Source organism: Telmatherina bonti (assembly GCF_933228915.1).
Source record: "Telmatherina bonti genome assembly, chromosome: 18".
NCBI lineage: Eukaryota > Metazoa > Chordata > Actinopteri > Atheriniformes > Telmatherinidae > Telmatherina > Telmatherina bonti.
In genome coordinates, this window is record NC_136616.1 from 34,801,016 (window position 1) to 34,812,602 (window position 11,587).

At 37.1% G+C, this 11,587-nt stretch overlaps 1 protein-coding gene across 1 annotated transcript; it reads left to right on the forward strand.

Annotated features, from left to right (window-relative positions):
* Positions 1–4,726: 4,726 nt before the first annotated feature.
* On the forward strand, positions 4,727–11,212 carry fgb (fibrinogen beta chain; the record flags this gene model as incomplete). Its single annotated transcript, XM_079257427.1, has 13 exons — positions 4,727–4,807; positions 5,597–5,629; positions 5,718–5,824; positions 6,275–6,377; positions 7,301–7,369; positions 7,521–7,635; positions 8,810–8,916; positions 9,009–9,123; positions 9,355–9,474; positions 9,555–9,677; positions 9,772–9,866; positions 10,110–10,300; positions 10,981–11,212. 13 exons carry the CDS (start codon positions 4,727–4,729, stop codon positions 11,210–11,212), a joined length of 1,491 nt encoding a protein of 496 aa, XP_079113553.1.
* Positions 11,213–11,587: the final 375 nt, after the last annotated feature.

The following is an 11,587-nucleotide window of genomic DNA, read 5'->3' on the forward strand; positions in this document are numbered from 1 at the left end:
AAGGTCCGTTTGCTTTCACACTGTAAGCAAACTGCACCAAGGTTCACTTTCAGGTTAACAGAGAACCCTGGTTTTCAAGCAGACCAAGCTTTACTTCTTTGGTCCGAACCAGAGTTTCAATGCATGAAAACATCGCTCCAAATAAATCGTACAATCCGGGGTCCGCTTTAGGCGGACCAAACTGCAGTGGGAATTGAACCTGAGACTAGCTGTGTTGAATTTTTGTTAATAGAATTTCTTCAGAGACAGCTGTCCAGACTTCTTGAAGGACTTTCCAAAGTTCTTCTTTTGATTCTTTTTTGTGCTTTTTGTTCCATTCTTGGTCAATATGATACAAAGTTCCTTTAAGTTAAAATCTGGGCGAAGAAAATAAATTACAAAGCTGTAAAAGAACATGAAAAATCTGTCTTTTTATCCTCATCTTTCCTTCTGTCTTGTTTTACAGATAACTTGAAGTGGTCCGCTGCCCTCTGCAATGAAACTCTACCTTTTGTTTGTTCCAAGAGCATGTAATCTCCACCTGACAGTTTACTAGTTAGTAGGATTCACAAAAATGTAGATGGCTTTTTCTTTTTTAGCTAAATATCAGACAGTTCTGCCAACTTTTTCTGCAGATCATAATGATTGTATGTGGATAACTTGATGTCTAAATAAATTTCTAGACACCAGTAATTTATCAGTTTATTATGAGAAATCCACTCTCTGGGGTTTTACTGGTGAGACTCTTCTTTATCATCATCTCACCAAAGTGTATGAAAAACATTGCAAAGTGCTTTTTATGAACAGTAATAAAACTAAAAACTATCTGGATGCTCGTGATCTGGTAGTTATCACTTTCTGGTGGTAAAAAAGGTTTGTAGGGGTTAAATATTAAATTAAAATAATTAAAGCTTAAATCTAAAACTAGAAAAGCACCATAAAAGGTCAGACCTCCACCCAGCAGCTCATTTCCAGCTGATGTTCTGGTCCTACATCCATCTTATATGGATCCACTATCAGATTCCAGATCCATTGATAACGAATCCACAGTGTCTTGTGTTGTTTGTTGCATGTTTGTTCTCGTGCAGTAATTAATAGTTGTTCCTGTTCTGGATGGTAGTATCCAGAACGTTGTTCCTGTTCTGGATGGTAGTATCCAGAACGTTGTTCCTGTTCTGGATGGTAGTAACCAGAATGTTGTTCCTTTTCTGGATGGTAGTATCCAGAATGTTGTTCCTGTTCTGGATGGTAGTATCCAGAACGTTGTTCCTGTTTTGGATGGTAGTATCCAGAATGTTGTTCCTGTTCTGGATGGTAGTATCCAGAACGTTGTTCCTGTTCTGGATGGTAGTATCCAGAATGTTGTTCCTGTTTTGGATGGTAGTATCCAGAATGTTGTTCCTGTTCTGGATGGTAGTATCCAGAATGTTGTTCCTGTTCTGGATGGTAGTATCCAGAACGTTGTTCCTGTTCTGGATGGTAGTATCCAGAATGTTGTTCCTGTTCTGGATGGTAGTATCCAGAACATTGTTCCTGTTTTGGATGGTAGTATCCAGAATGTTGTTCCTGTTCTGGATGGTAGTAACCAGAATGTTGTTCCTTTTCTGGATGGTAGTATCCAGAATGTTGTTCCTGTTCTGGATGGTAGTATCCAGAACATTGTTCCTGTTCTAGATGGTAATATCCAGAATGTTGTTCCTGTTCTGGATGGTAGTATCCAGAATGTTGTTCCTGTTTTGGATGGTAGTATCCAGAATGTTGTTCCTGTTCTGGATGGTAGTATCCAGAACATTGTTCCTGTTCTGGATGGTAATATCCAGAATGTTGTTCCTGTTCTGGATGGTAATATCCAGAACAGGAACAATGTTCTGGATGGTAGTATCCAGAATGTTGTTCCTGTTCTGGATGGTAGTATCCAGAATGTTGTTCCTGTTCTGGATGGTAGTATCCAGAACATTGTTCCTGTTCTGGATGGTAGTATCCAGAATGTTGTTCCTGTTCTGGATGGTAGTATCCAGAAAATTGTTCCTGTTTTGGATGGTAGTATCCAGAATGTTTTTCCTGTTCTGGATGGTAGTATCCAGAATGTTGTTTCTTTTCTGGATGGTAGTATCCAGAACATTGTTCCTGTTTTGGATGGTAGTATCCAGAATGTTGTTCCTGTTCTGGATGGTAGTATCCAGAACGTTGTTTCTTTTCTGGATGGTAGTATCCAGAACATTGTTCCTGTTTTGGATGGTAGTATCCAGAATGTTGTTCCTGTTCTGGATGGTAGTATCCAGAACATTGTTCCTGTTCTGGATGGTAGTAACCAGAATGTTGTTCCTGTTCTGGATGGTAGTATCCAGAACGTTGTTCCTGTTCTGGATGGTAGTATCCAGAACATTGTTCCTGTTCTGGATGGTAGTATCCAGAACGTTGTTCCTGTTCTGGATGGTAGTATCCAGAACATTGTTCCTGTTCTGGATGGTAATATCCAGAATGTTGTTCCTGTTCTGGATGGTAGTATCCAGAACGTTGTTCCTGTTCTGGATGGTAGTATCCAGAACGTTGTTCCTGTTCTGGATGGTAGTATCCAGAACATTGTTCCTTTTTCTGGATGGTAATATCCAGAATGTTGTTCCTGTTCTGGATGGTAGTATCCAGAACGTTGTTCCTGTTCTGGATGGTAGTATCCAGAACATTGTTCCTGTTCTGGATGGTAGTATCCAGAACGTTGTTCCTGTTCTGGATGGTAGTATCCAGAACATTGTTCCTGTTCTGGATGGTAGTATCCAGAATGTTATTCCTTTTCTGGATGGTAGTATCCAGAACATTGTTCCTGTTCTGGATGGTAATATCCAGAATGTTATTCCTTTTCTGGATGGTAGTATCCGGAACGTTGTTCCTGTCCAAATGGTAGTATCCAGAATGTTGCCATGATCCACATCTATCCTTGATATTTTGGAAAACCTGTTGGGAACTTTTTCTGGATTTTCTCACCATTTATTGTGAAGTTTTTTGCAGATACACTGAAAATGGTTTTATTTGACAATGAGGAAGAATCCTTCACAACATTCCTGCATCCAGATGCTGATCCCGATCATTCCCAAAGTTTAATGGAGTCTAAGTTAGATCAAGACCCATTCTCTGAAACACATCATGAAGATCGGTCCGGAAGCTTTTGTGTAAAGTTCCAAACAAACAGATAAAAGTTTGTAAAAACAACCTATTTGGTGGAAAATTCACATAAAATCCAATCAAATAAAAAACACACACCTTCAACAAACAACATTCAACAACAAACACATTCATTATGATTGCTTTGTAATTGAATTTCCCTTTATTTAATTTAATATCGTTATCTCCTATGATCTCCCACAGACTGTTTATTGACGACGGGACAAAGATGAGTAACTTGCATAGTAAGAAAATATCTACTCTGTCACACTGTTTAACGATCAGTCATCGACGTGGTGGGAACACTAAGGTCGCAGAGTGATTAATGACAGATCAATGAACACATTAGCATTAATGAAGTTGTGCTGGTTGATTGAATATGATTGATCTGCAAACAAGCTGACTTCTTAATGCAGCAGCATTACAGGGACACAGATTGGTTTATAAAGATACACTGATGATGCGACATTAAACAGCTAATATATCCACCCGGTTGGAACATTTGTTTAATAAAAACAGCATGGAGATGAGAATCAATCACCTACACTGTGTGTTTATAACGGCACGCCACTCATGTTGAGTGTGACCTGATCAGCCTCACCACATGGGGGTGCTGTTGGCTTGAAAGTGACCAAATTAATGTTGGCGTACGATGAATAACGATGTCTTCTGGCTCAATCCTTTCTCATCCTTTATGAAGGTAACAAACCTTAAGTTTTAACCCTTTTGATTTTGAAAAATAATCTGCAATATTGTAATATCTCCTCCCAACACATTTAAGCTAATGTTTTCAAACATAATGTCTCATTATATAAAATCAGATGCACCTCAGCTTGTCTCCATGTGGATTTGGCCCTAATTTCTACAGCTGCAGGTTGTATACAGTCCAAACCTGATGGACCCCTCAGCTCTGTGCTTGTGGCATGCATGTGTCACAGGTATTACTGCAAAACCTCAAGCAGGCACAAAGTAAATGACATATTTACTGGTTTGTTTGCAGGTTTGTGGGTGTGTGGAGGCTAGTTATTTCCTAACGGAGCACTTTGTACCCCGTTGGACTGAGACGTCTGGTTCCTGGCAGTGACTAAGTATTAACAAATAAAACACTGTTAAGTCAGTTTTATCTTTAATCACAAGTTTTCCACCACAATAGATTAAATAGGTATCTAACTGACCTTACATGTGCATAAAATCTTTCAAATTATGTTTATTATTAAAGTGAAAATGTGGAGGATAATACATTTTTTATTCTAAAATACACATCTGAGTTAATCAACTCGTCTTCATTCCCTTACTTTGTGAAAAAAAAATCTCCCCTTAACCATTAAATGTTTCTTTTAGGTTTAGTTTGAGAGATTTCCCAACATATTCCAGCCGAAGTGACCGTAAATGATCACATCAGCTGCTTATGCATTTGTTCTACAAACACTGACTCATGGCTCCAGCTGACCTTTAGGAAGTAAAGCTCCAGTTGGGTGAAGCGTCCCTGATCAATACGACGGGGGAGGACGCTTGTTCCCTGGCAGGATAAAAGCTTCGCTGGATTTAGCTTCCAGAAACAGAAAAAGAAGGCAAACTGGGATCAACCATGAAGACGCTGCTGCTGCTGTATCTGTGCCTTTACGTTTGCTGGGCTCAGGATGTTTTTGAATATGACGACTACGACACGGTGAGCATAACTCAAATAACTCTGGTTCAATGTGTAAAAATATCTTTCTGTGTTTCTGAAATACAAAACAAAGAATGACATGAAAATGTTTAGAGCTTAAAATGATAAAGTCATCAGCGCCTAAACCAATCAAAACAACCAAAATAAGAAGTGAAAATGTGATAAATAATATGCAATATTATGAAATATACGATTTTAGGCACAAAGATGAACAAAATGTTAAATTTATACATTATTTTAAAATATTGTAAATTTGTGTTTAAGTTGATGTTTGCTCATAAAGTAAGAATTAGAAACATTAAACCAGTTCTATTCTTTTTATTTTATTTAGTTAAACATTTATAAGCATTTACAAAAAAGTCACTTTTCCACACTGCATCTGATCCAAACGACATTATTTTTTACTTTGAAATAAAGGTACCTGTATTTGTCTACATTTCAACAGGTCTATCTATTTTGCTTTCAAAATTAAAAAAAATCTTTAATAAAAATTATAGAAAATAATTAAAAACTGTACTTGCTTGACTGTCACAAATACATAGTAAACATAAATATGTAATACTTAAATTTAATGCATTAATTTGCATAATGTTTTGGCCATAATTAAAATTTTCTTTTAATATTTATTTATTTGATTATTTATTTATTCTTTTATATTTATGACAATATTTTTCCACACTTTATTTACTGCAGGATAAAAAAAAAATGCCCAACACCAACAAAACGACACTAAAACAATCAGATTCTTCTAAAATACCGTAAATAATATTTTTATGTTTTCTTCAACAGGACGGCAAGACGTCGCCAGAAAAAAACGGAACTGTACGCACAACAAATAAGCTTAAAAAAAATACAATTTTATCTGCAGAGAGAAAGTCTTTCCACTAATTTGTTATTTTTCTCCATGCAGACCGGAGGAGCAGTTGTAGACGCTCGTGGTCACCGACCGGTGACGAGTGGGAGGGACTCGTACACTGCCAACCGATACGCCCCTCCCCCCATCAGCGGAGGCAGCAGGTAAAACCACGCGCTGAAAATGATGGCGAAACGTACAATTATTCCACGTAGCTTTGGAGTCGGTTCAGAATAACGCACCAAAACGAATATTACTAAAAATATTCTGAGTCCGAGTTGCGATAAGTTTGGTTTTTATGAAAAACTGTAAACATTTTAATGTTACCAAAACCAATTTAATCGTGTTTTAATGAAACATGACGGTTTGTATAAACGTCTGATTGGTCAGATGCTGCCAAACCATTTAGGCAAGACTTTACTATAGACTATTAGGACAACATTGAGAGAATAAAGTCGAAATACAGTATCAAAAATAAAGTTAAAATTATAAGAATATTCTTGTCATTTTGACTTTATTCTCTAGTGAAGCAGGAAGAAAATCATCTGACTTTTTTCTAATACTCGGTCATAAGACTCGGGTGTTGCTGGGATTTAACTCTCTGACTTGTGAAGGTACCGCGGTCGACCGACTCCGCCACCCGTTGGGCGTCCCATCGGGCAGGAGAAGGTGGAGCAGCCTGAGGCGGGAGGATGCACCCACGCTTCAGAGGAGATGGTAAGAAAACACCTCGGTAATCAGGCTTTTTTTAAAGGTCTAAATGTTCCCAAGAAGCAGCGACTCAAGGTTCCTGATACCAGTAAGACCAGTTCCCTCTGGAACCTCCCACCAGTCTGCACCAGCTTTGTTGATACTTTTACTATGTTATTTATTTATTTATTATATAAGCAACGTGAAAATACCACATGAATGTTTGGTAACTAAGCTGATCCTTTATCATGTGGAAATTATGATGCACATGTAAATATATAAATGTGTCCATATGTAAATTATATAAAACAAGTAAAAATAAAATTAATCAAAGTATTTAATAAAAAATATAACCTACATTTTAAATTATCATTTTTATGAAAATTTGAATGAAAATTTTCACAAAAGTGATCAAAATGATCAAACAATGTATAATATAATGGAATAATGATATAATGTAAAATATGTTGTAAAACTTATAGAGTGTACTTTAAAGTTTCTTTTTTAAAATGTTTTAAACTTTTAAGTTTACCAAAGTAAAATCCATTTGGAAAAAATACATAAAATGTATATCTAAAATATTTGATAGATAATAATATTTGGTAAGAAGATGGCTAATTGAATACATCTTGATGTTCTTGTACTTTTTTGCATTACAATAAACAGGAACACTTTTGAGTTTCTATTAACAGGTTATTAAGCATTTATTTTTATGTTCCAGTTTATTTATGATGTACATCACTGGTTTAAAGGTCTGTTTGGCTGAAAATGTATTTTTGTACAAGACGTACCAAACAGAAAAGTTTAAAAACCACATGCTGATAAAAAGTGTAAGTTGTATTTTGGCTTCTGTATTCTGTACGTGAACAGCGTTATATCAGAGAGCAGAAAGTTCGTAACGAGGTTGCTTCACGGTCCTCATCTCATCGGTGATTTCTTCTTTCCTTCAGGGAGTTTTATGTCCGACTGGCTGCGAGCTGAAGACCACGCTGCTGAAGCAGGAGAGGAATGTCAAGACGGTAAATTCCACACATTAATTATTTAATCTTTTTCATCCACAAAACATGACAGGCAGTTCCTGGAAGCTTTGCTAAACCATTTTCTTTGCTGTTGTTCGTGTTTTCATGCTGAAATCTTCATCAGTTTCTTTGTTTTGGTTCTTAAACTCAGATCATTGATGAACTCAAGCCTGGGGTTAAAGGCTTGTCCCACTCCTCCAACAACGTCTTCAACTACGTCAGCGGCATGTCAAACTCTCTGAGGGAGCGACAGAGACTCTTTACCGGTGACTAAAATTACAAAAATTATTCCTGCTTTTCCGAAGTGAAGTCCCAAAGAGCTCGATTTACCTCGCGAAGCAGCGTTTAACATGTTCCACCATGAAATTTCTGCTATTTTTCTATGAAATATTTTATGTTTGGTGAATGAAATGCTTTAGCAAATATATTAGTTTATTTACTGTATATTATTTATTGAGTGAATATTAAATATGGGCATTTGGCTTTAGTTGTGAAAGCCTAATATCCCAAAAAACTAAACTCATCATCAGTTAATAAATGTAAATTTAAGAATTTGTTAAGTTTAGCCCTAAAAAGAAATTATGAGATAAAAACTTTTTTTCAAAACAATAGATATGACGAAATTTTATTAAAATATTGCAAAACATTTGACATTACTAGAGATGTGTGATATTATTGCCTGGGAATGGCATTAAAATGTATTCATCTTAATTTATCAGTTTTAGTGTTTTTAACGGCAAAACTTTTAGACAACATATTCTACATCAGACTCTTCTTCTTCATCACTTAAAATGTCTAAATATGAGAGACGTCGTGTATTGTTTGAGATATTTGTGGCTTCTGGTTTTCTAAGCCAAACTCCAATGCCAAGGTCGCCTGTCAGCGCAACTTAATGACATCATTAAACCGTGCCGTCACTCGCAGTATGACGAGATTGTACGTGGACTCATCAACATGAATTAAATCTTATTTATTTTAGACTTTAAATTAAATGTTTAAAAAGCAGAGAGGTTATGGGATCTAGACCCAGATCAACCAGATCCAGTTCAGTTAACCCTTAAAACTGGTCTCGTCCACTGAAATACCTGAAATTATTTAGTTTTTCTTATTTTTCTGAGGGAAATTCCTCACGTATCGGTGTCGGTTGATAGCGGTATCAGATATTAAGAGTTGGACAATATTATTATATCAGATGTTAAATAAAATAAGTGATTTTGATTGAAATAAAATAAAAACTTATAATGACACAAACTCTTAAGTATCTGTTTTCAAAATTTATGTAAACTTTGCTATTTAAATAAATTTTTAATTAATGAATAAATTTCGTTTAGAAAATGCTTTGTTTTTCCTCAATTTGTATTTAATTTTCTTAATATCTTTATTATTTTTAATGATGATGTATCATAATGGATCATAACTTTTTGCATTTAATGCTGTCAGACAACAGCCGGGTGGTGAGTCAGTTCACCGATCAAGTGGAGGAGCAACATGCCTACATCAAGGAGACGGTGGACACAGTTTTTCCTTCCAACATCAGAGTTCTGCAGGTAAACAGGAGTTGACTCACACAAACAGTAGTTTAATTAGTTCAATAAAATATATATTTGTTTGGCTGTAATCTGAAATATCCTGGCTGCAGGGTGTTCTGGACAAGATCCGGCAAAAGATCCAGAGGCTGGAGAAGGCCATTCAGGCCCAGAGGGAGGGGTGCAAGGACCCATGCACGACCAAGTGCCCCATACCTGTCGTGTCAGGTGAGTGGAAGTGGTATAATTCATCACAGGCTTCAGATTGATGTAAACAAACATCCTCTCAATTATGGGCTCCATAAATGCTAAAGTATACATGGATCCAGACAAATCAGTTACTGGCACATATATACCATGTGATGCACCATGTCTACAGGACGTAAACTGTACATTAAACCACAGACATGATGAAAAAGTTTTTTTTCTTTTCGTTATTTTTCATCGTTTGGGATTCAGGCAAAGAGTGTGAGGACATTTTCCGTCGTGGAGGAAGAGACTCCCAGATGTACCTGGTCAAGCCGGATGAGTTCTTCCCTCCATACAAGGTTTTCTGTGATCAAACCACCCAAAACGGAGGTAAAAACACCCCCACCAGCCATGCCTATGTTTTCTTTAGTAGAATTCTGTTTCTAACAGTGCTTATGTGTTCTTTCCAGGATGGCTTCTTATCCAGAACAGGCTTGATGGCAGCGTTGACTTTGGCAGACGTTGGGACGAATATCGTCGTGGTTTCGGCAACATTGCTTTCGAAAATGACAAGGGTTTCTGTGAAACCCCTGGTAAGATACCAAAGAGCTCATACTTTTATGTTAGACGGATATTTCTGTAATTTCCAGTAAACTAACAGACTTTTCTACCTTGCCTATGTGAAAGGCGAGTACTGGCTGGGCAATGACCGAATCAGCCAGCTGACGAAGATGGGTCCGACTGAGGTTCTCATAGAGATGCAGGACTGGACAGGAGCCAAGGTGACTTATTAAGACCTTTCACCACTTGATAACACATATTTGAGTGTTGGATTGAAAATAGGATTGTTGTATTAAATCAAAAAACTTAAGCCTCTATCCTTTTTATGTGTTGTAAAATTCAGTTTCCTCAAAGTCTTTTGAACAAGCAAGTAAACCTAGAGAATAATAATGATGACACCTCAACCACACGTAGCTACAACTCCAAAACCTTCTACATTTCATGTTTGGCTTCTATCCGCTCAGGTCCATGCCCAATATCGCCAATTCACCATCCAATCGGAATCATCCAACTATGTGCTGGCTGTCGAGGGCTACTCTGGTAATGCTGGCAACTGTTTACTGGAAGGAGCCCTGGAGCTCTTCGGTGAAAACCGCACCATGACTATTCACAATGGCATGATGTTCAGCACCTATGACAGAGATAACGACAACTGGTGGGTACCCAAATAAACATCTTGAAGCTGAAAGTGTTCAGGAATAGATGGAGTGTCTAGCTGAGTGTAGATCTCTGTTTAAGTCATCTTTATGTTTTAGATTTGTGCCGGTTAGAATCCACAGCCTGACCATCTACTGCTCCCAAAATACAACTAAACCGAATCCTAAACTGATAAAGTGATATAGATTGTTGACAGATAATCAGTCAAACGTTTGGACAGTTACCCATTGGGTTTATTTAAAAAAATGTCCAAACTTTGACAAAGTTGCACTACAAAGTTTTACGTTACAAAGTTACATTACAAATCTGAGATAAAGAGACATCACAAAGTTATTTTCAGAAGGTATTGTGTGTTACGAAATTACAATGTTAAATCTTGAAGTTACATAATGACGTAACGATATGGAGTTACAATTTTACAATACATTATGTCAATATACAAGCTTGTACAACAAAATGTGTCCAAAATACAACCCAAATTTAAATCAGCAACAAGACAGATGTGATGTTGAAATTGTAGATTTTCTTCAGCATGATGCTTTGTGGGTAATAAAATAGCAATAAACACAACTAGATCAATACTTCAACTCTGTTAGTGCAAATACGTATGTACTGTTACTTAGATATGTGCATTGCATCAGATTCTCACACTTCCTTGTCCATATTTCTGTCTATCAGGACTCCAGGTGATCCCTCCAAGCAGTGCTCCAGGGAGGACGGAGGTGGCTGGTGGTATAACCGCTGCCACTCGGCCAATCCCAATGGCCGATACTACATCAGCGGACAGTACACAAAACAGATGTCAAAGCACGGCACAGACGATGGCATGGTGTGGATGAACTGGAAGGGGAGTTGGTATTCACTCAAGGCCATCAGCATGAAGATCAGGCCTTACTTTGCCTCCAGCTAGTCACATCGAAGTGTTAAACACGTAACACAAACAGGAAACTGCTGAAATAAAGATGCACCAAAGTCACGGCCTTTGAGTTTAATAACATAAAATCTTCAACAATGGACAAAAGTATGTAAAAGAAACTAAAAAAAAACCAGATGACATTTAGCGTTTTACTGAAGGCATTTGGCTGTGTAGAATGATGTCCTGATACTTGTTATGTGTGACAACTTCTGTGAACCAGGACGAGTTCATGAAACTGTCCTCTGCTACTCAATAAACACATTGAGGAACATATTCTGTGTTTGTTTATTTATTGATATTGTACAGTAGTGATGTAAAACATTTTGGGACACGTTCAGTCAAAATCAGTGTACTAATGACTAAACGTAA